This window comes from Carassius auratus, chromosome 19, assembly GCF_003368295.1.
Source record: "Carassius auratus strain Wakin chromosome 19, ASM336829v1, whole genome shotgun sequence".
Lineage (NCBI taxonomy): Eukaryota > Metazoa > Chordata > Actinopteri > Cypriniformes > Cyprinidae > Carassius > Carassius auratus.
The window spans coordinates 5,625,667-5,650,037 of NC_039261.1; the positions used below are offsets into that span (position 1 = coordinate 5,625,667).

Consider the following 24,371-nt stretch of genomic DNA (forward strand, 5'->3'; position numbering starts at 1 on the left):
GCTTAAATTTGACTTCTGTTTAATTGTTTATAATGATTCTGCAATAGTGTTATTAGTGTTATTATAGTGTTATGCTGCTTTCATATTTTTGTGGAAGGGTTCATGATTCTTTGATTCAAAGTTCACTGAACAGCATTTTTTAATAGAAAACATTTGCAATATTATAATTTTGTCCTTCATGAACACATACAGGTATACATTTGTCCCCTTTTTTAAACCTAACTCCAAACTTATGAATAGTAGTGTAGCATAAATAAAAATAAAAACCTTGTGATCAGCAAACTTAATCAAACGTGACAGTAAAGAAATGTATAATGCTGCAAAAGAATTCTAGGCTATTTCAAGAAAATGCTGTTCTGTGATCTTTCGATTCATCAAAGTATGCTGCACTTTTCCACAGAAAAGTAAAGCAGCACAATTTTTCATCATTGATAATAATAATATCAAAATTGTTTCTTGAACAACAAATCAGAATATTAGAATAACGTGACGCTGAAGACTAGTAATGATGCTGAAAATTCAGCTTTACATCACAGGAATAAATTACATTTTAAAATAAATCCAAATCAGCTATTTTAAATTATAATAATATTTCACAATATTATTGTTTTACTGTATTTTAATCCGACTACTGCTGGTTTGGTGATCATATAAAACACTTTCTTCAAATTTTTTTTTTTTTTTTTTTTTTTTTTTTTTTTTATAAAATAAAGAAATTCTAATCTTTCGACAAGCACTGTAAATGAATTGACTTGTCCTCAGAATAGTAGTTTTTAGACTGAAGGTTAGTCTCTCATCAAAAGTGTAACAAAAAAGTAACAACCTAACTTAGTTATTTTTGTCTGAAACGCATATTTTTTCTTAAATTGTTTATTTTTACAGTAACTGCTTTAATAATAGCAATATCACACTTGCAGTGGTTCTACTGCGGGAATTGATTAAAATAATAATTGATATATATATATGATAGAGAAGTGATCCATATATCCCGCGCTTGGTTGATGATGATGCTGGAAGTTGCCATAGCGCCGCATCACTTCATCTGCCTCCTCACTGCGGTGCTGCGCGTGAGCCGCGTGTCACACACCTCACAGTTAACTAGTTATTTCCCTTCAGCCGCAACACGGATGCAATAACTGGAGGCTTCACTTTCGCCTTTTAAAAAGAAAAGCAGAATCAACGCGTTTAGTTGGAGCTGCAGAGGTAAGTGACATCACACTTGTGTTTGAAGGAATCTCGATTTGGGACAGCACGAACGCGCGCGCGGCCCCACCTATATTTGATAGCGCTGAAGGTTACATGTCTTTAGGATTTGGGATTTGGGAAGCTCATTACAGCACTGGGGTGAGTCGCTCTGCGTTATCCGTGGCGCAGTAATGCTCAGAAATAAAGGTGCATGCTGTCATAGTGCGGGACACTGCGGATGTGAGGAGACTGATGAGGCTGCACGGTTTGCCCTGCGTCTATTTTTGGCTGCTCCTCTTGCCTTCGAGGCCAAGAAACCATTTAATATCTCATCCGTTGAACATGCGAAATGGGAAACGGTTGTATATGATAAAAATGTGTAAAGACACGCTCTTAAAATGTCATTATTCTTGTATAGTTTTAAATTGGTCCAGTGCTGATGAAATATGCAATACTGTGTGCAGCTGCCAGAGAAGCTGCTTATTTGAAAAGGTGTCTAGACACACTCTGAAGAAGCTTCTGAGAGAAAAGAGGGATGTATACTGTTTAGAATGGGGTTTGGACCGTGTTGGAAGTATACATTACTTGTTTTTTGACAAAAATAAAATAAAATAATCTTGTCATGTGATGCATCTTTACAAAATATTAAAAGGATAGTCCATTCATAAATTAACATTCTGTCATCATTAATTAACCCTCATATCATTCAAAACCTTAATGACTTTCTTCACCAAATTACCTTTTCTTTTTTTCTCTTTTTTTCTTTTTTTTTCTTTTTTTTTTTTTGCAGAATGCAAAATATTATATGTAATGTTGGTAACCAAACAGTTTAGTTCCCATTGACTTCCATTATACTGACAAAAGTAGGATGGAACTCATTGGAAACAAAAACTTCAATTCAAATCTAGTTAAATTATTCAAAATATGTCTATACGGTCTAGTTGTATGATGGACCTCTGGACCAGAGATAGCATGGAAAAAATATGCTATTTTTTATTTATTTATCAATAACCTTTTATTAGGCTTTCAGGCACAAATGACACCATGAGAGTAACCTTTTTGAGTGTTAAATGCTCAGTCATCCATGTTTTTGTCCTTATCTGTCTTCGTTTTTATTTCTCAGTGTTTCCCTATTAAGTTCAGGTACTTCTTAAAAAAACCAGCTATTCTTACGCTTCTTATCTCCCACTGATTCTCTGATTTGAGCACAGCCAGGCCTCAAACTGACTGACTTCAGCATGGGCATTGAGAGTCAGGGCCCCCTGCGCCCTGCAGGAAACCTGACGCCAAAGCAGGTCAAGACATTTCAGAAGGTGGAGCCCAAAGCGCTGGGGGTGAGTGCCACATTCACGACAACAAATCTCATACCAAATACAGAAAAAAGTGCACAGGAAAATCTTCCATACACCAGAGTTCCTGCTATTTCTCATACTGTAAACCACTGTGTTGCACATTTCATTCAGTATGATTGCATGAATGGCTTTGTAATCATTTGACTATGCAAATGTTTGAAGGTATTTAGAGTGTCAAAACATATTTCTTAAAACCGAATCATTGACATCAAATAAAAGTATAATGGTTTTTCTGTTATAAAACTATTGAAATTGCCTGTTTGGCATCTTTAAGTTGATTCACTGAGTTTGTTGTTTTGTTGTTTCAGTCCATTCAGATCATCATCGCAGTCTTGTGCTTGTGTCTGAGCATCACCATTCTCCAGCTCTATGAAGAGGTTCACTTCTCTCCTGATGTCATTGTTGTGGTAGTGATCGTTGTTCAGGTAAGTGCTAATGGAAGTTGAAAAGCAGGGTGTTTAATCTGTTATCAATCCAGGTGTTACTAAGGATGTTGCAAACTTCAAGAAGTCTCTTGTTATCAGTTGCTTGTATCTGGATCCATTTTAATCCATGCTGGACGGTTCCCGTCTCTGTTCTGGGTGAGTACAAGTTCAAGGTTTGCAGAGTTAATGAAACTATACTAACTCACCTACCCAGCCTGAACCCTCACTACTAATCAACATTTTGGACACTCTTGAGTCTTGACTAAATTTATCTTACTCTTATTTTGAAATGCTTATGGATTTGATTGAAATTAGTTTTGTAGAAAATACAAATTATTCCTTTTTCTTAAAAGTTGCTTTTGTTTCTTTTGGTATTGGAGCAGATAGTGATTGTTTGATGTTATGCATAAATGATTGAAATTTTTACAAAGTTACGATTTTCTTAAAAGTTGTTGTTTGGTTTCGTTGTTGTATTATTATTATTATTATTTTTATTTTTATTTTTTTGGAGCAGATAGTTAATGCTTATGCTTATACATCATTGATAGAATTTAGTTCTGCAGAAAAATACACTGTAAAATTGTTTACGTAAAATCAACAGTAACTTACTGGCAACAAATAGCCAGCAAGCTTCAGTAATTTGTTCCACGGTAATATTACTGTAAATCTGACTACAGTAGTTCACAGCATACTGTATAATAACTTACAGTATATTTATACTGTAAAATTAAATACAGTTCATGTTTTTGCACTGTATTTTAAAATACTGTAAATTACTATGCAGTATAATTGATTACGGTAGTTTTTATATTCACATATACACAACATATAATTAACTACAATCTGTTACATGCTTAAAAAAATAATGAAATATAAAGGCTTGTATGCAAAAAAAAAATTCACACAGTTATATTACTGATTATTATAACACTCAGAAGTCCATTTAAAAACTTTTATAATTTAATTCATTAAACGGTAAAATACTCTCCAGACTTGACAGGGCCAATGCAGATCTCAGGTTTTTGCTGCCTATAGAGAACAAAACACAAAAATTATGTTGCACTACAACTTGACAGACATCAATGTGATAAATAGACTTGAAAATGACTTACCTCTTTATTAACCGAAGAGCGATACTCATCAGCACGTTGCGATGTCAAACAACATACACGCTAAAAGAAATGAAAAAACAAATTCAACACTGCATAGACATCCTGATCACCTCGATCCGTTACAAAGCTAAAACCGCTCTCATTTTATGAATTTTACTTATTAATCATAAAATGCATGTGTCCAGACTGTTGACTAGCATTATTTTTTATGTTTCTTCTCAGTGTACCGCATTGGCTTTCATTTTTCAGTGTTTTATCAAATGACAGTAATATGAGCTGCTCAGTGACTTCTGTCCCACCATGTGAAGGTGAAAGCCACACTGGTGTCTCACCTGGTCAGTGCAGCGTTCTCCACTGCTGTTCTTGGGCTGCTGTCCCGTCACCTGCCGTACCGTCAGGACACGTACCACTGTGAGCACTGCAGGAGACTGGAGATCTACGCTGTGGTGAGCTCACACATCTGCTACTCTCTCACTGCACCGCTGAGCACCGTGCACTATGGGAAGATGGGTTTGCACATTTAAACTGTAGATATATATGCATGCAGTATATTGATTATGAATGCATGTGGGTGAGTTTTGGGTGCAGTGGGAAGGATAAAACACTGTAAGCGGGTGATGATGTGATGAACTGACCACATCAGCTTTCTTGTTACAGTTTTTTTTCTTTAAGCAATTTCCTTGATGCCTTTTCAAAGGACTGTACCGAAGTGCAAAACATAGCATCTTCAGAAGTTTCAGTAATAATGTGTGGTTGTCAAAAAGTCAGGTTCATATACTTCACACAGATGAAGAATTTTAGTGAATCTTCAAATTGTGCTCAAAAAGTGCTTTCAAAGTTGGAAGCTGTTTTATAGTACAATTTTGGTTTGCTTAAACCTTACATTAAAATTATACCTACCATTTGATTAAACCTTCTGTTTATCTTTTAGGAGCTTAATGAATGGAAAGATTATGTTGGAATGAATAAAAAAAGAAAAAGAAAGGTGATATTGTTACTTGGTGTACTGACTTCTGATTTGATGTGGGATTGTCTATATGCAACTTATACTTTATTAAATTGTTATTGCACAATTGAGTTTTTGGCATAATCACATTGATAGTTTCACATCTCTCCTATTAATTTGTTACTTCTTTGTAATTTTACATTTTTCTTATAACATATTAATAACATAGTAGATTAATAATCATAAGGATACAGACACTTTGCACTTGGTACAGACTTTTTCTCCAGTGAAGGAGTGAATGAAAAAAAATCAGTGCCCTTTCAAGGTATTTGGACAGTAAAGTGAAAAGATGTTACAAATTATTTTAAATCTAAAATGTAAAATTAAATGATTGTCCATAATGGTCTTGATAAGATGGAATATTGCTGTTTTCTTGGTCTAAAGTTATTTCTTTGGTGGGTTTTTTCCTGTTCATTTTTGACTGATGCTCATGTTTGTAATTGCTTTCTTTTCTATGTTTTGATCCCAGTGATGGCCAGCCACATTAACATTCTTTGGGCAAGATTTACTAACAGCTTGCACCAGCACTAACACTCTTTTGGCATTAAAAACATTAAAAACGTAGAGAATATATAAGAAAAATGCAAGGTCATTTAGTAATGTATGCGCCAGTCAGTTTACCTCCCACTCCCATTAGGCACTTTTATGGGATTACACTCTCGTGCTAGTTTGCCCTGTTTAGTAAACCTGGTCCTTCATCTGACACTAACTAAAAACTAAAAAGGTATCTGGAAAAAAGTGAATAATTTATTTCAGTAAAAAACATATTTAACATAAGCTGTCCAATTATGTCTACTGTATATCCAATGGGGCTTGTTCCAATCTCAGAAGTCCAAAACCTTTTTGAGGGCATTGTCGTTTGTCAAGGAAGCCAAAAAACTGTAACAGTTTTTCTAAATTGGCTAATTGGGTGTGCTTGCAGCTACATTTGTATATGTAGTGCGACCTTTATAGCTGCATTTAAAAAATTCAACATAATTTTGTCTTTTGTGTCTGCTTTTCCAAAGCAACAATATTGTTACAGGAAGTGCACTTATACTGTCGAGAGAAATTGTAAAGTAAGTAATTCTTACCTTCACATTTGCCTTTCTTTACATGAATGTGCTTAATAATATGTTGATAATGCAAGAAAAAAAACAGGTAAATTGAAAGTGTATTAATTCAGGTAAACTGGCATCACAAAAATTGGTTCAGTTTGCCTGAATTCACTCTACAGTTCAGGATTTTATATATATTGACCAGAAGCTGTGTGTATATTCGAAGGAGAGTGAATGCATGTGGTAGCAGGGTGTGGGTTATTTTAAAGATTTTGTCAGTTTTGCACTTTGGGCCAGTTATCTGAAAATGTTTCACAATAAAACATACCTTTAATTATTTTCAAGATGTGGTATGAAAACTCAGATGGTCATTCTTGCTAGTCTTTTTTCATATTTTAACAATATCTGCTTTAGCCTAGTGATGTGCTTGTCCATGTTTGTAACTTACTAAAAGAGGAAATCTCTTTGGCAAATTACAAACATGTGGACAAGCATGTCATCATTGATGGTTGTGTCTTTTATTATGCCTTAGATTGTTTTGACGTTTTTCTGTCTCTTTCGGCTGCTCTCAGCTCTTGATCGACGGCTTCTTGGCCACGCTGGTTCTGTTTCTGGTGGTGGAGTTGGTGATCTGCATTGTAACCATCTTGTTTGGACTCAGTGCTCTGGCTAAAGGTGGTGTGCAGGTCAGTTAAACACACATGCACAATGAAATAGTAGGGTTGAGAGAGTATGTTGATTTTGGTTATTGTATGGCAGAGTCAGAATTTAATTATTTTTTAATAATTGTATCTGTGTTGTCTTTGTTTGTGTCAAATAGTTGAATCAGAATCAATCAGAATACTATCAATTGTTACCAATTACATTTTATTGGTATGTACATAGTTGGATAATGATATGAGCTTAATTAATATTTCAAATAGCCTACACAAAGTATATAAATTATAAAATGTAAATACAGGAACAAAATTTTGAAAAAAAATCAGAATTAGTTGGTTATTGCTGTTGATATTTTAACAATGATTATTAAAGTTGGATAAATATAATTTATAGATTTTGTTTTTACATATAAAATAATAAAGATTTCACATTTGAATAAAATGAAAAATAAAATGGATTTTCACACTAGTAATACATTTTATAGAAAGTCCCTTTCTAGGACAGTCTGTTCACTCATCAGCCATATTTGAAATGCCTCAGGAAAGCTTGGATTTCATGCATCTAAGACCCAGTCCTATCTGAATGAATGTGGGAAATATACTAAACTTAAAATAAACTTAATTTATTAGCACTGATGATTCCAGTAACATCCATAGAACCTTTATATTACACAAAAGGTTCTTGACAGCTGCAGCTCTTTATATTGTTTTTGCACTGGGATTAGGTTATTTTTAGAACATTTCACTGAAAGGCTCTTTGGGAAACCTGAAAGTGTTCTTCAGTGGCATCACTGCAATAACCCCATTTCAGTACCTTTATTTTAAGAGTGTAGCTTGAGTTATGTACTCTTGCTAAAAAGTTTTGGGTTATGCATGTAACAATGTTTCCCCAGGAAGGAAACGAGACCCTGCCATACTGTCCTAATACTGACGCAAAGTGAGTTCCCTAGAAGGGGAACATCTTGGGTTACACATGAAACCATGTTTCTCTAAGAGTGAATGAGACCATGCATCCACATAGTGTCCTCTAGAGGATGCAGAGTGAGTTCCCTAGAAGGGGAACATCTTGGGTTACACATGTAACCATGTTTCCCAGGGAGGGAAAGAGACCATGCATCCTCATTATGTCCCCTAGAGGATGCAGAGTGAGTTCCCTAGAAGGAGAACGTCTTGGGTTACGCATATAACCATGGTTCCCTGAGAATGAATGAGACCATGCATCCTCATAGTGTCCTCTAGAGGACACAGCGTGAGCTCCCTAGAAGGGGAACTTGGGTTACACATGTAACCATGTTTCCCTGAGAGGGAAAAAGACCATGCATCCTAATAGTGTCCTCTATAGCATGCAGCGTGAGTTGCCTAGAAGGGGAATGTCTTGGGTTACACATGCAATCATGTTTCTCTGAAAGGGGAATGAAACTGTGCATCCTCATATTGTCCACTAGAGGACACAGCGTGAGTTCCTTAGAACGGGAACATCTTGGGTTACACATGTAATCATGTTTCTCTGAAAGCGGAAAGAAAGTGTGCATCCTCATATTGTCCACTAGAGGACACAGCGTGAGTTCCCTAAAAGGGGAACGTCTCCGGTTATGCATGTAACCATGGTCCCTGAGATTTAAAGAGACCATCCATCCTCATAGTGTCTGCTAGAGGACGCAGAGTGAGTTCCCTAGAAGGGGAATGTCTTGGGTTATGCATATAACCATGTTTCCCTGAGAGTGAAAGAGACCATGCATCCTCATAGTGTCCGCTAGAGGATTCAGCATGAGTTCCCTAGAAGGGGAACGTCTTGGGTTATGAATATAACCATATTTCCCTGAGAGTGAAAGAGACCATGCTTCCTCATAGTGTCCGCTAGAGGATGCAGCATGAGTTCCCTAGAAGGGGAACGTCTTGGGTTACACATGTAATCATATTTCCCTGAGAGGGAAAGAAACCGTGCATCCTCATATTGTCCACTGACAGTATTCACAGTAGTTCATAATTCAGTCGGTGAATGTGCACACTCAACAAAACTCATTTTAAGCACTTAATCTAAGTGGTTTTGATTGGGCATTCTTGCACTAGTAAACATCTGTGACTGGCAATAATACTGCAGAAAAACAACACGTACAACTAAATATTTGATGCAACACAAGTAGAGCTAAATGTAATGCCGAAATCAACACTTTCCATGTAATTTGCATTTCACTTTAATCACAGCCATGTTTTTTGCCACATTTGTTAAATCTGAGGGGTGTTTTTGTTCATTTTGGTGCCATTTTTGCCCCCATTAGATTCCAACCCTGTATTGTATTTATTACATGATAATAAGTGGAATAAATCTGATAAACTTCTAGTATAAATCTGTATAAATCTAGTATAAATAATTTTTTTAAATAAAAAGTGTTCCTGTAGTTCAATCGGTAGAGCATTGCCTTATAAAGCGCAGTGTTGGGGGTTCGATTCCCCGGGAACACATGATAGGTGAAAATTGATAGCCTGAATGCACTGTAAGTCGCTTTGGATAAAAAAAAAAATAATTTAAAATGACTAGAGTGGTGTTCAGAAATATTTTTGTTTGTATTTTGTGATCTCCTCTTCACAATCTTCACGATGAACTATTATAATACAGTGATCCCTATGTTTTTCCACAGCTTCCTAGCTTTAGACAGCGTGCTGCCCCATCTGAGCCCGAGGCCGTCACCCCTAGCCAACCTCAGGTACACCAGGAACACTTTTAGATTTCAGTTGCCATTCAACCTTGCTTGGTTTTGGATAACATGTAACGTGAAGTTAGAGCTAGTCAATCCATTGCTTTCTCATATATAACTCTCTGCTAGTTCTTCCAATAAAACATCAATTTTTTCCTTCTCATTCAAACTGTACAGGTGGAAGTGATGGTGTCAGAGGTGGAGCCAATGCCTAAGCTTGAACCTGAACCCAAATCTGAACCGATAGAAGAAATCCCCAGCCCTCCCACTGAGCCTCAAGTGGCACCCATTGACTCTTTAACAGACGTTTGATGCTTTCTGCTCATGTAATCTGTATGTATATTGTAGAGATGAGTGAGATTTAAGCAGCAAGGGTTTTTTAATTATAGTGATGTATGAAATCAACATGATAGGGTTTTGTAAAATAGGCCATTATCATCATACTTAAAAAAGAAGGTTCATCCAAAAATAGAAATGCATTTTGCTCCCTCATGTTGTTCCAAACCCATGACTTTCGATTACACATTATTTTTAAGTGTCTTTGAATGTAACCTGACTTTCTTTGATACAATGAAAATGAATAGGGACCAGGACAAAAAATCTCCATAAAAGCGAAAAACGACAGTGGTTCCTATATCTTGTGGTCTATTTCAAGTCTTTTGAAGTCATACATTTATGTCATGCATTACAAATATTGCTTGACTTCTGTGATCACCTGTTCATGTTATAAAAAAGATACATTTAGACATCCTACTATTATGTAAGCGTTTTGTATTCCACACCTTTAAAGAAACATTTTTAAAAGCTGTGGGTTTCAAAAGACATCAGAGTGATTTTTCATTTTTAACATTGTATTACCTGCAGAGTTTCTTCTTGTCTGACAGCTGAAGACTTACAGTGTTTGCAAAGAAGCACACTGATCGTCTTCAAATATTCAGGGTCAAAACTTAACCCTAAATTTGAAACAAATTAATTTAACCCGAACCACTAATTTCACCTTGCTGGTTTTATCTGTTATTGTCAACTTTAATCCTTAAAAAAGTAACTTAAACGTTGACTGACAGCACAGATGTCGTCATTTAAGTTGCATATTGAATGATGACTGGTTTTCTTTCTTGCATCTGTTTGAATAATGAATTGTGATTGGTGCATGCTTGCATTCTTCCTTGCACTTAATCATTCACGCTGTGCATGTATTAATCAATTACACTGTGCAGTGTATATTGATGCTTGAAATGGCAAAACAGCTCTAATGTGTAGCATTTTATTTGCACTGAATCAAACCAATGTTAAAAAAAATGAGTTGAATTTGAACATTGTGATTTCCAGGCCTGGAAAGGTCATAGATTTTTTTTTTTTATAATAATGCACAAATCTAGAAATATTCAAGGTGCAGTCTCTATAAAATGGCTCTTTTATGTAGTAGCAATAAAAAAAAATCATTTAAATTAGTTGCGGGGGATCAAAGTGCGTGGGATGCTTGACAATTAATTTGCTGCCTTGCAAACTCTGCTGTTTTTGCAGGGTCTATCAGAATAAAGTACATGGTAAAAAAAAATAACATTAACGAATGCAGAAAGATCATAGGATGATTGGTGTAAATGCTGCATGTCTTGCAGGGAGAAAAAATGTATGTGAACAATGCAAGCATGCATAGTTGGATGCATTTAATGCAGAACAGCTTTAAATGATTGTCAGCTGTCATCTACAACCAACAAACTATAGTGCGGGTAATATCATGTTAATTGAATCTGCAATAATAAATACTTCCACTGAGCTAACTTACTGACGAACAAAATTCTCTTTATGTTAACATATGTTACATAATGTAAAATATTCCCACTGTTCATTTGGCCTCTTGAGTGTTAGTAATGTGTGTAATCTGATAACACAATATCTATATATCTCCATGCTCACAAGAGAATGAATAAATAGTACCAGTATCTTAGAGTAATATGCATAAAAGTTGGGCTTGATCTCTTACATCCCATTAGAGAGAAAACATGTTGTGTTCACTGTTAATATCAAACAGTGGCATGAGTTAGTTCCCTGTAGATATGATGTATATTCCTGATTAATGTCATTGGTGCTAGTACACTAGTTCATCTAAATAAATAAATACATTTCAGTGCAGGATGAGGTTTTGTGTGTGAGAAACCATGCTTTCAATTATCAATAGATGAGTGAGAGAGAGATAGGATAACCAGGTTTAATTGGAGAGAGTTCGAACAGAGCTTTTATGTGTCATCTTTAACCCTTTGGTTGCTTGTCATTGTTGTTTCACAAAGCTTACTGTAATAGTTCAGCTAAGAGTTATTATTGTTGTGTGTTACTCACTCACCAGACTCACAGATTGTATTGTTTAGCATCTCTTAATGATCTGAATTTGGTACAATACAGTCCTAATCCAAGGAACATTTTATTAGAGATCTAAAAACCAAAGTATTTTGTTTCTCTTAAACTGTTTATTTACTTCTGTACCTCTTTTACACAACATCTGTGTATTTCCTGCCCTGTGCACACGTCACTTCTTGTTTAATTGTGATTTTGAGCATGCTGCTGTGAGTTTCCACTATTCACATTGTAGCACATTCTCATAGTGTTTGGAGTGCAGTGTATTTTAGGTGCTGAATGGACTTATTAAACCACTTTTATGCACCAACAATGTGAGTTGTAATTATTTCTTATTTCACATTTTCAACTTTTTAGTGTATAAAAAGAATCTTATAGCAGTAAATTGGTGTTTTTCATGCTGCTGTCATGCAAATTTTCTATTATATTCTATTGTTAATTTGACACTTTTGTCTTACAGGATAATTTTAGCAAGTTAATATTGTTTGTTTAAATTATTGAGATGTTTTTTTTTTTTAATAAGCGGTTTGGATTCTTATTCTGACGGTACCCATTCACTGCAGAGGATCCATTGGAGAGCAAGTGATGTAATGCTGCATTTATCCAAATCTGTTCAGATGAAGAAACAAATTCAAAAAAAAAAAAAAAAAAAAAAAAATTATCATTTTTTAGGGGATGAACTATTGCTTTAAAATGTGAATGTTGTAATAGAATCTCAGTTTTTAATACTGTTATTCACTCTCTTCTTATGATTGTGTAGGGTTGTGTTAATAGTTGCCATGATTTATCTTACTCAAATTATCTGGTCATGAAAAAAACAAACAAACAAAAAAAAAACACTCATGGAGAAAATCATGATGTGGAGTTATGATGAACTAAAATATACTTAAATGTCATTAATTCTGTAATGTATGTAATGTATTTAAAATATTAGCAATTACACATTTGCAATGAAGTACCTTTAAAATATAGTTACTTTTATATATATATATATATATATATATATATATATATATATATATATATATATATATATATATATATTTGTTTTTGTTTTTTTTGCATAAAATAATACTTTCAACCATGATAAAAAAAAGAAAAAATGAGGAATTAAAACATCCTGTAAAGCAAAACTTTGAATTTGCCATTATTACAAAGTGCACTTTTTAAAAGTCTGTTATCAGACATAAAAATAAGCTTTATTTATGTACACTTTAGTAGCCCCTCATTTTATTATATCATATGCATGAACAGTATATATACAGTATATATATATATATATATATATATATATATATATATATATATATATATATATATATATATATATATATATATATATGAAGAGTTCAGATGCAAAAACCTCTAAATGCCATCTGAAATTTTCATCTAAAATTAGGATTTTTATCAAGGTCCTATGCTTAGGTTGAGTCATTTTACTTTAATTGTGATGTGCAGGTCCTTTTCCAGGCTATTAAAGTGAAATAACTGAATATAAATATATGAGCCCGATAAAAATCCTAATTTTAGATGAAAATTTCAGATGGCATTTAGAGGTTTTTGCATCTGAACTCTTCATATATATATATATATATATATATATATATATATATATATATATATATATATATATATATATATATATATATATATATATATATATATATATATATATATATATATATATATATATATATATATATATACTGTGCTTATAAAATTTGAAATGTATATTTATTAAAATTAAGGACACTTCTTTTTCACAAGTGTGTGAATCGGAAATGAACAACTCCCTGATCCAATAAGTGTTTTATAAATAGACTGTATAAACATCTCTGTTTAAAATCCTCTCTGATTAATAATCCACAAATAATGACTTTACTTTCTCTGAACACCTTGTGACGCAAAACTGTTACTAAAGATAGAAAAGGCGCCGCACCTCTGACTTTCAGCCAGGAAATCACACAAACAATATTTGACTTGTTATAAAATACACTGTATATGAAACAACTGCTGAAAGCAGTGTATCCAGGTTTTTTTTTCAGAGATTGCAGTTGATTTCTTTCTGCTTTCTATCACTATATTTTATATTTCCTATAATTTTTCTTGCTTATGCATTTCCATTGTTGTTCGGTCTCATGCTTGTGGGGTTTCATGAACTGTTTTGTCTGTATGAATAAGAGATAGATAAGAGGGAATATTAATGGAAACCCAAGGTTTATGGGATGTGTTGTGGTTCAGTTTGATTTATCATTACTTATTGTATTTGAATTCATCAGACGAACTTTAAACATTGAGACATACGCAACTGAGATTGCTTCATAAACTCATTACCCAAAACACCTTCTAACCTCTCCTGTATCCCACACCCATAGCAGCAAAACTGTTATACAACACAATATAAACACAGTAAGTACAATGTACATATTTTCTGAAGTAAGTACATACAATAGTTTTAGGACACCTAATATAAAGTGGGACCTAATTATTAATAAGTAGCTCATTAAGAGTTTATTGAGGGAATTTTTATACTTAATAATTAGTTATAGTGAGAATTGGTCCACAAATTAAAAAGTGACCTTTACTTTTAAATTGTAGGATAACTGTAACAGAAACTTATTCTATGGCTCTCTCTCTCTCTCTCTCTCTATGTTTGTTAAATACATTTTAGCATTTTCCGTGACCCAATCTGAAGTAAAAAAAAAATGCATTCCTGCAAATTAACAATTCCTTTACTAAGACATAATTAAAAAATAATAATTGTGTGAATTACAGTGACACTGAATGAAAAACTCACACTGTAAAAAATAAGTGTAATTTTAACTGTAAAATTTTGTAAAAACGCTACGGAAAAAAACTGATAATAGGTTAACAGTAAGTTCCCGTACTATATACAGGGAAAAACTGTAAAAGATCTAACAAAGCATTTAATGTAAATTTACAGTAAAATTCTGTTAATTATACAGCTTTTAGAAGTAAAAAAAGAACAAATCAATGTATAATTTACAGTCTAAAACTGTAAACTGATATTCCCAGAATTCCCTGCGTGACACTCCACGTTTGAAAGTATTTTGTTTAAATAATCATGTTTTTAAATAGTTCTTGTTATCAGTTATGTACATTTGAGCTTTATGTTACATCTTCTGTTGCTTAATGAAAGTTTTTTGCATTATTTAAGTATCACGTGTGTTACCATGATGGTGTTTTGTGTTTCCATAAATGTGCACCTTCTATATGTTAATATATACTTCTGCTTGTGGTGAAGCTACTTGTGATGAGCTTTGATACTTCATGTGGCTTTCTCTTATACAGTACCATCTTTATTATTATGGTGGTTGTCAGTATTTTCAAGGTACAAAACAGATTTAATTTTGTGTGTTGTTGAATTTACTGGTTTATATTCACATTTTCTTGTTTGTAAATTACAGCTTTATATTGTAAAATTAACAGTTTTTGACTTAAATGTGTTTACAGTTTTTTCTGTATTTTTACAAAATTATTCTGGCAACCACAGCTGCCAAAAAGTTTTTGTAAAAACAACAAGAAATTTTTTACAATGCACTGTTTAAATACAGCCTATTTTACAGGACTTCAGTAAAAGCTAATAAACTATCAACTAATTCCTTTATTAATGATTTTTACTTTATTCTTATTATTCAGTGATTAATGGAATAAGTACTTCGGTTCATCTGTTCACTTAAAAAAAAAAAAAAAAAACTGTGTTTTACTCCATAAATCCAAAAATTATTCCAAAGACAGAAAATTTGATCACTTAACCTGTTTTAACTGACTAAATCCCATTACCGTTGATATTCAGATGAAATGACTAAATTGAGAAGAGGACAGCCATTCATCAAACAAGAATATATTAAAAAAATAAAATAAACACACAAATAAATAAAACACACACACACACACACACACACAGTTGTATACATTGGATACAGTTTATTTATTTATAATGTACCTGGTACAATATTGTTTTGCTGAAGTATTGTGCATCGAATACAACAGCTCTACCCCCAGAAAGTGTATTAATAAGTGTAAATGACCATACAATTAACACAAATGCAAATGACAAATCAAAAGGCATTTATGAATTGATAGACTTGTAATCTGGAGACACCAGACCCCATCACATGCAGTATCAAAAATAAAATATTTCAATTTAGGAGACCTACTCTTCTACAGTAGCCTTCGATATACAGTAAAAGAGACCGGGGCAAAATGTCACATATGCAAATCCTTCAGTCAAAAAATTATTCTGTTTTATAATTGTTTTACTGTCTGAAATTTCAGTCACACCACTGAATATCAAAATAAAGTACACTTTAAATGAAATATTTTTGAAACAGTGCAAATGTTCAAAGGCTTTCTTGAAAATATAAACCTAACCTATTTAGTGAAGTATAGAATGTGACAACTAGCCCCGGTCTTATGCAGTGGCGGAGCCAGGATGTTTTCATCGGGGTGGCCAGGGAGGGGCCAGCAACCAGTCTGGGGTGGCACAGAAATCTTCATTATTTCAATATAAAAATGTGTTTGACTATAATGTACTGAAATGTTTTCTTTCCAAAAACACAACTAAGTACAATTAATTTCTAATAAGCTGTAATTGAGATAATAGTGAATTAGATCAAGTCATACTCAGTGAATATGACAATTTTTGTATTATTCCCCACCTCCAGGTATTTTATAAAGGGGCCCACTATAGCTTTATTGCTCATTCAACTTCTCAAAACTCCCAAATGCTTGCTCTCCAATATTGCATACTAATGGATAAGACACGCAAGAAAGATGGGGAAATGGAAGTCAACATTAGACATAAATGCCAGGATATAAAATTTGTTATTTTATGCATTTCAATTTCCATTATCATATATATTCTACTAGATTTGTAAAATGTGTAATTTAATGCACAATTAAATGTGAACACAGTACACTTATACTAGTATAAGTGCACTGTGCTCACATTTATCTATGCGTTAAATTACAAATAAAAATACACAGTTATTCTCGAATTATAGAATATGTTTTAGTACATGCATTTGAGCGACGTTCTTGCATGCAAAGTTTGCAGCTTTAATCATCTTTTTGGAGATTGCATGACTGACGACAGAACTGGGTATGTATGCTCATATTTCTTGTGCGGGTTATTAATGATGAAGTGATATAGAGCGTGCACAACATATCTGCGTACTGTTGAAGAGTATGCGCCGTGAGCAAAGTAAAACAGAAATAGAGTAAGAGATGCAAAAGTTCACAGACCCAAATGCCCATATTTGTGCTTCAGAAAAAGCACAGAAATAGTTCAGTCCAGTTGTGTATAATACTTAGATTACACATAGTAATGTTGACAAGTCCACATTTTTAGAAAAACAGCATCTTCTATGAGAGAAGCCACTTTACCATCCTGACCTTCATAGCATGGGTTCCTCCACGCCTCTGAAACAAAGATCATATCATTTATATTAGTACAAGACAGATATCAACAAGTGCAGTGTCACTTTTCCTGAAAAGTTGTCAGTGTTGACAGTTTTCAGTTTCAGATGATTATCATGTCAGAGAAACCCTACACATGTAGTAAGTTTTGTATTGTAAACTACATGAAATATTGCACAGTAAATGACCCGTGAAGACTCAGTTTTAATAGATTAAACCACTCCCTGAACTTTAAATGCACCCAGGTATGAAATCTGACTCATTCAGTTTTATTCATTCATTTACACCAATTAGGAGAACATTGATGGATGTATTTACCGCTCAAATAGCTGGCAGCCACATAATATTAGAAATCATAATTGTTTCAGAATCAGTAGGATTTTTTAATTCAAAGCTAAATAATTTCAAACAGTTAAAAAACTCATTAGTAAACAGAGTTTAAAGCAAGGACCGGCATAAAGCCTTTCCCAGCGATAGCTATAAATCATTTCCATTTATATCTGACAGCGCATTAATCGTGTGTGAAAGAACCAAACGTATTGTGTTGAATCCTAATTCAATGTTAGGTTTATGAAATGTAAATCCCATGTTTGTGTTGCCATATTGAGCAAGCATTGTGGTCACGATGGTAAACCCTTCACTGAATGAAGGGCTTCACCTCATGTTATCTAACCCAGTTTATGAATTTAATCTGACTGTGTCACTGGTGTTTCTTTGTTCATGTTGAATAGATCTGCTCCACCAGCAACAACACATTCACCTGTAAGCCTCCATCATAGACAAACCTGTCAGTCCTATACCTTGGTTTCTGAGGTCAGCTTCAGGAAATATTCATTACAATTATAATTCTTATTTTGTTGATAAATGCAGGCATTATGTCTATAGATGCCCATATAATAAACATATAATTATGGACACCTATAATGGTTATCTGTAGAAGTGTTCATTGATACAGGGTTTATTTCTACCTCTCTTATAGCAGTGTTGTGGTTTTCATCTCTGAGGATTCATCATGTAGATCCCGGCTCGGTTGTCATGTTGTGCTTCTGGTTCTCCCTGTAGAAGAAACATTTATCAGAGATCACGTCTGATAACAGAATCATTAAAAAACATCTAATATGTATAATGGATAAATAAGATCTACACAATTAAGTTATTGAATACCTTAGTAAAAGAGTAAAATATTAAAAATACATTAAGTTCATACTATAGTTCAAACTGACACTGTAAAAAAAAAAATATATATATATATATATATATATATATATATATATATATATATATATATATATATATATAATTTTTTACGGAATTCTACCGTAAAAATATGGCAACATTTTAGATTTTATGTTTTTAACTTTTAAAATTTAAATATTTACATTTAAATATTTACATTTAAAAATTTAAAATTTAAAATGTAAAATTTTAATATTTACATTTAAAATTTAAATTTTAAATGTAAATATTAAAATTTTAAATTTTAAATTTTAAATTTTAAATTTTAAATTTTAAATTTTAAATTTTAAATTTTAAATTTTAAATTTACAGTTAAATACCATAATATCATTAACTGATATAATGTTAATATACCAACCTATTGAAGTACTGAAATCTGTTTTTTATCATTGTAATACACTGATAAACACCAAATAAAAATAACATACATTGCACTAAACACAAGAACTAAAGACCATCATGGTGAGACACATTAAACTGAAATGTGCAATAAACATTAATGTAACAACATAATATGTAACATACATCTCTAATAAACATAACAGATGAGAAAAAAAATAAGAAAAACTGTTATTTCAAAGAAAAAAAAACACCAGATTCAAACAAAATTTGAAATGTAACGCAAATAATTCTGGGAATGTCAGTTCACGGTTTTTCCTTGTAAAGTTTACAGGAACTTACCTTTAACCATTTAACAGGTTTGTATTGTAGCATTTTCACGGTTAAAATCACAATAATTTACAGTGTATTCATGTATTTACTGACAATTAATGCAAGACTTACTGATATTAAAATTAAAAGCATAACTTTAATTGGAGTACTTCTTGTGCAAAATGCACATTTCTTAATATTAAGTCTAAAATGAACATATAAAAAGCATTGCTATGTTTACAATGTTAATTACTATGGAAAAGCATCATCAGTGACTGTGAACAGGGTCCATTAATTCATGTTTGATCATCTAAATCACAATGCTGATGTGAAATAAAATGAAATGAAATGGTATTTCTCGGTAGGTCTTTAGTTCAATTTATGTCACAGTCATAGGAAATGAAGTCGTTCTCACCATGCTCTGGTAGTTGGGCCTCTTCTCAGGTGTGTGTGACAGATATGTGGGATCAGAAAGATGTTCTTTGTAAGACGTTCTCTCATACGGAGCAATGGTTTGTGTTTCTTCCTTTTTAGCTTTTCTCCTACAGCACCAAAAGCATAACTGGAGAGATGGAAATGAGATTAGATAATATCACATTGGAGTGTTGACCATTTTTCTCTTTGTTTGTAAATTGTAAATGTAAAGTGTTTACCAGTAGTAAGACGAGGAACATAAGCAGTATGATGATGCATGCTAGCACTAGCAATGCAATGGCCCACCCAGGAAGACCCTCAGCACTAGATTCTGCAAAAGTGGTTGACTTTGAAAAAAGCCAGGCAGGTGCGACTATTTCTGCATGAAAAATATATACATTTTATAATTCATTTATGTAAAAAACCATTAGGTTTCCAAACACCATGAAGCAGGTGTCTTATGTCTTACAAGACATAAACCTAAGTGTGTTGAACTACTAAACTTCCCCATGCTGTACCTGTGTTTGTTGAATGTTGGTGTGGCCAATATCTTTCAAATTTACATAATTTGGAGCAAATTCACACATTCATGAGTCTGATGATGAATACTCACCAGCTGTGTACTGTCTGTTGACTGCAAGACCGTTGACGAAAGTCTTATTATCTATGGCCCTCAGGAACAAATGCTTGAGCATAACATGGTTGATGAAAATAGTCTGGAACTGGATGGTACAGTTTGCGATCACAGACCCGTTACTGTAATCAAATGAGAAAAAAAAAGTTGATTGATTGAAATATTTAATGCAGTAACACTTCAGTACACTTAAGCATGCTTTAAAAAAAGTACTTAATATTGAAATTTTGTTTAATAGTATATCTTTTTGGAGTGAATTCTGAGCTTTTTTGACCAACTCAAGTAGGGCTTAAGTATTTCTTTACATATAATTTAAAAATAATTTCTGTTGCCTTTGAGATAAAGTTGTTGAATACTGACGAGGCTTTATAGTAAACTAAACTATGGTAATACTTTAATATAATTTCTATTAAAAACCTCATGTATTTAAAAATATTTTTGTAATTACACATTTGTAATGATGAAGCTACAATTTAGTAGCTAAATATAAAATATATTCACTTACATTTTACATAAAACAACGCACTACAGTTAAAATTTTTATCAAGTATACTTTATATGTGTTTTAGTAAGTATACTTTACATGTGTTTTAGTAAGTACACTTTACATGTGTTTTAGTAAGTATACTTTACATGTGTTTTAGTAAGTATACTTTACATGTGTTTTAGTAAGTACACTTTACATGTGTTTTAGTAAGTATACTTTACATGTGTTTTAGTAAGTATACTTTACATGTGTTTTAGTAAGTACACTTTACATGTGTTTTAGTAAGTATACTTTACATGTGTTTTAGTAAGTACACTTTACATGTGTTTTAGTAAGTACACTTTACATGTGTTTTAGTAAGTACACTTTACATGTGTTTTAGTAAGTATACTTTACATGTGTTTTAGTAAGTATACTTTACATGTGTTTTAGTAAGTACACTTTACATGTGTTTTAGTAAGTATACTTTACATGTGTTTTAGTAAGTATACTTTACATGTGTTTTAGTAAGTACACTTTACATGTGTTTTAGTAAGTATACTTTGTATACTTTACATGTGTTTTAGTAAGTATACTTTACATGTGTTTTAGTAAGTATACTTTACATGTGTTTTAGTAAGTATACTTTACATGTGTTTTAGTAAGTACACTTTACATGTGTTTTAGTAAGTATACTTTACATGTGTTTTAGTAAGTATACTTTACATGTGTTTTCTTTAAAGTACAATTTTAATTTGTTTTACAAAGTGTGCTATTTAAAAAAACAAAAAGGCTACTTAAGTGTGTTAAGAAACTCTAACAATACTTAAATGAGCTTTTATTTCAATAACATTATATTATCCTAACATGATTCATCTTAACATTATTAACATTATATTATAAGTGTGTTTAGTACTGACTAAGTGCACTTCTCCATCACAACTGATTATTATTCATTTCTACAGTCATTTAGGACTAATTCACAGAAGAATGAGATGAGACTGACCTGAACTGTATGTTTGTCACTCCTCTGTAGGTGTCTCTTGTGTCACAGTCAGAGCAGTTAAAGGCGATGTCCAGCTGTGGAAATGAAACATGTTCACATGATCTCTCGTAGGTTCAACAACTTACATCTGTTGAGTATGTTGATGCTGGTGTTATGTGTTAAATGTCTGCTCTATTCAGTAAAACTGGCCCTGACATTACTTCATTCATTAATCTCTGGAAACACTTACAACTCCAGCGACCTCAGCATACATCTGCTTGTACTGCTGTGAGGTTGAGTTGAGGAGAGCGTCGCTGAAGACGCGGTTCTTGATCTCCATGCAGAGGGAGAATGAGTTCAGGGGTGAAGGGGAGGTCTGGGGCTCTGCCTGGAGGCCCTCCAAAATCCTTACAATAGTGTAGGGCTCAGCACCTGGAAACATTAAATGATTATTCATTGCTGTGTGTGTGTGTGTGTGTGTGTCCTGGCGTTCCCTACATTCCAGGGACCAATATCCCCGCTGTCAGAAAAAAAATTACAAAAGCTGTCACTGGTGCGGTATCTTTTGTAAAGGCACACCTTTGTACCTAAAGGGTCCATGTTGGTACCTTAAAGATACATATAAATACCTAAAGGTTACTTATTAGTACAAGAAAGGTACAAAAGTGTTCCTTTTGAAAAGGTACTGCCCCAGTGACAGCTTTTGTACCTTTTTTCTGAGAGTGCACATGGATACTAATATAATTTGACCTTATGAGGACATTTTTTGGACATTTTCCCCATATTCAGCTCATGTCAATGTCAGATCATGACCTTTGACATCTAAATTAAAATTGTTTTCTTTAAAAGGAGTTTTTTTTTACTATTCAAGACTACTGGCACTAGTTTCAAATTTAATAAAAAAACAGTATCCACAGTATAATGCTGAATTTTATTTATTTATTTATTTATAAGTATTTATAAGTCTAAAATGCATTGATATCAGACATTTTGTAAATACAAATAGCTTATAATGTTATATACTATCAGTTTTTTTTTTCATTCAAAAAAATCTTGTTATTTTATAATACACACATTATTGATTTTCCAACTTTGCTAGCACACAAAACACTTTACAATAAGGTTCCATTGCTTAACTATATTTAATGCATTAACATTAACTAACAATTTATTTGTTACAGTGAATCTGTTACAAAATGTATTTGTTACAGTATTTATTCATATTTGTAAACGTAAGTTAATATAAATACCACTGTTTATTGTTAGTTCATGTTAGCTCAGTACTATTAACAAACATTAATTAATAATGGACCATAAATGTTCAAGATAAAAAATCTAAATTAAGTAAGATGACTGAATGCTTTAGAAGTATTTGTATTGTTAGTTTATGTGAACAAATGGCCCCTTTTTGTAAAGTGTTGCTATTTTAGCACATTTCTTCTCTTACTTTTTTCTAGATTTGAGTTCTTGATTAATTTATTGTTTTTATCCAAGTAAATCATATAGCCTACTTTATCATTAACAAAAAAGAACAGATCTGAATGTTTCAACCATTAAACTAATATGCATTTCTACACGATTATGAGTTACTGAATGAAATAACAAAAAGAGAGCGTGAGTTATCAAAACAGTTTGTTCATATGAACTCAGTTTGTAATTTCTATAGTGACATCCTCAAGGTGTTTGATTAAATGCAAAAGTCATAAGTTACCTGTTGCAGAGAACAGCAAGAAGAGGAATGCAGCCCCAGTGTAGTATAATGTGATGTGCCTCATGCTGAAGAAAGAGAAATGGGAACTGAATTGACTGAGAGGTGTTCCTCTGGCTGAAGAGCTTCTGTGACGGTCTTTAGAGAGGTACTGATGGTAACTGAAGCGGGAGCCTTTATTCGCACAGCTTTCATCCAGAGACACAATGTCAGCTGTCAATCAGTCGTGGATGGAGGCGGGGCTTAGTAACGGATGTTGAATCATACTCACTCTTTTGTTTAACCCAATACCCTCTTTTTCTATTGTTTTCCACTGAGACCTGTGGACTGCTGTCAAAGCCGTTCTGTTTGTCCTGCTCGCTCTGCACTGCTGTGACATGTGCTTACGTCAAACGCTGCGTGCTCACTGTGTTTAACCAGGGTTAATGTGACTGACTCACCAGAGGGGCACAGCTCACCTCACTGCACAGGATGTGGTGCCATGCAAACACCCTTCCAACAATGAGAAACTACTTTTCAGGGATTTTGATGACCTCCTTATGATCACAATCTGGCATAATAAAAAATCTGGTTGGGAGACATGAGAATTTGTGTATGACGGTTACTGTAGTTAAGGTGTCCTTGTCATGTGCTGCATTTACTTATTATTATAATAACAATAAATTATGCATGATTAAATGCAAGTAAACCTAAGACAAAACCTAATCTTAAGCCTAACCATATACATGTATGTGTATCTTATTAATATTACTCAGCACTTAAATATATATTTACACTGTAACAAGGACACCTTAAAATAGTGTAACTGCAAATTTTATTTTATTTTAATTAGATGTACTTAATAAACTGTGTGTGTGTGTGTGTGTGTGTGTGTGTGTGTGTGTGTGTGTGTGTGTGTGTGTGTGTGGTTTAAATGAACTGAATTCTTTGCAATCTCAACTGCACATGGTTTGATTAATGATGTTTAATGGTTATTTAATTGTCTTTTTTTTATTCAATGGTTCATTGGTT

At 33.0% G+C, this 24,371-nt stretch overlaps 2 protein-coding genes across 4 annotated transcripts; one reads left to right on the forward strand and one right to left on the reverse strand.

Annotated features, from left to right (window-relative positions):
• Positions 1 to 1,008: 1,008 nt before the first annotated feature.
• LOC113119220 (high affinity immunoglobulin epsilon receptor subunit beta-like) lies at positions 1,009 to 12,125 on the forward strand. 3 transcript variants are annotated; one of them, XM_026288516.1, is made up of 9 exons: positions 1,009 to 1,203; positions 2,397 to 2,519; positions 2,846 to 2,962; positions 3,062 to 3,118; positions 4,383 to 4,520; positions 6,088 to 6,138; positions 6,690 to 6,803; positions 9,416 to 9,481; positions 9,650 to 12,125. In XM_026288516.1, exons 2-9 carry the CDS (start codon positions 2,424 to 2,426, stop codon positions 9,782 to 9,784), a joined length of 774 nt encoding a protein of 257 aa, XP_026144301.1. In that variant the 5' UTR covers positions 1,009 to 1,203; positions 2,397 to 2,423; the 3' UTR covers positions 9,785 to 12,125. The 3 variants fall into 3 exon arrangements, with proteins under 3 accessions (XP_026144301.1, XP_026144300.1, XP_026144299.1); XM_026288514.1 differs by lacking the exon at positions 1,009 to 1,203 and adding an exon at positions 1,234 to 1,344; XM_026288515.1 differs by lacking the exons at positions 1,009 to 1,203; positions 6,088 to 6,138 and adding an exon at positions 1,233 to 1,344.
• A 3,632-nt stretch (positions 12,126 to 15,757) lies between these two features.
• LOC113119221 (mucin-1-like) lies at positions 15,758 to 23,878 on the reverse strand. Its single transcript, XM_026288517.1, has 8 exons — positions 23,364 to 23,878; positions 21,903 to 22,084; positions 21,674 to 21,747; positions 20,181 to 20,323; positions 19,807 to 19,946; positions 19,569 to 19,715; positions 18,235 to 18,322; positions 15,758 to 17,269 (listed from the first exon to the last, which is right to left on the reverse strand). Exons 1-7 carry the CDS (start codon positions 23,425 to 23,427, stop codon positions 18,260 to 18,262), a joined length of 813 nt encoding a protein of 270 aa, XP_026144302.1. The 5' UTR covers positions 23,428 to 23,878; the 3' UTR covers positions 15,758 to 17,269; positions 18,235 to 18,259.
• Positions 23,879 to 24,371: the final 493 nt, after the last annotated feature.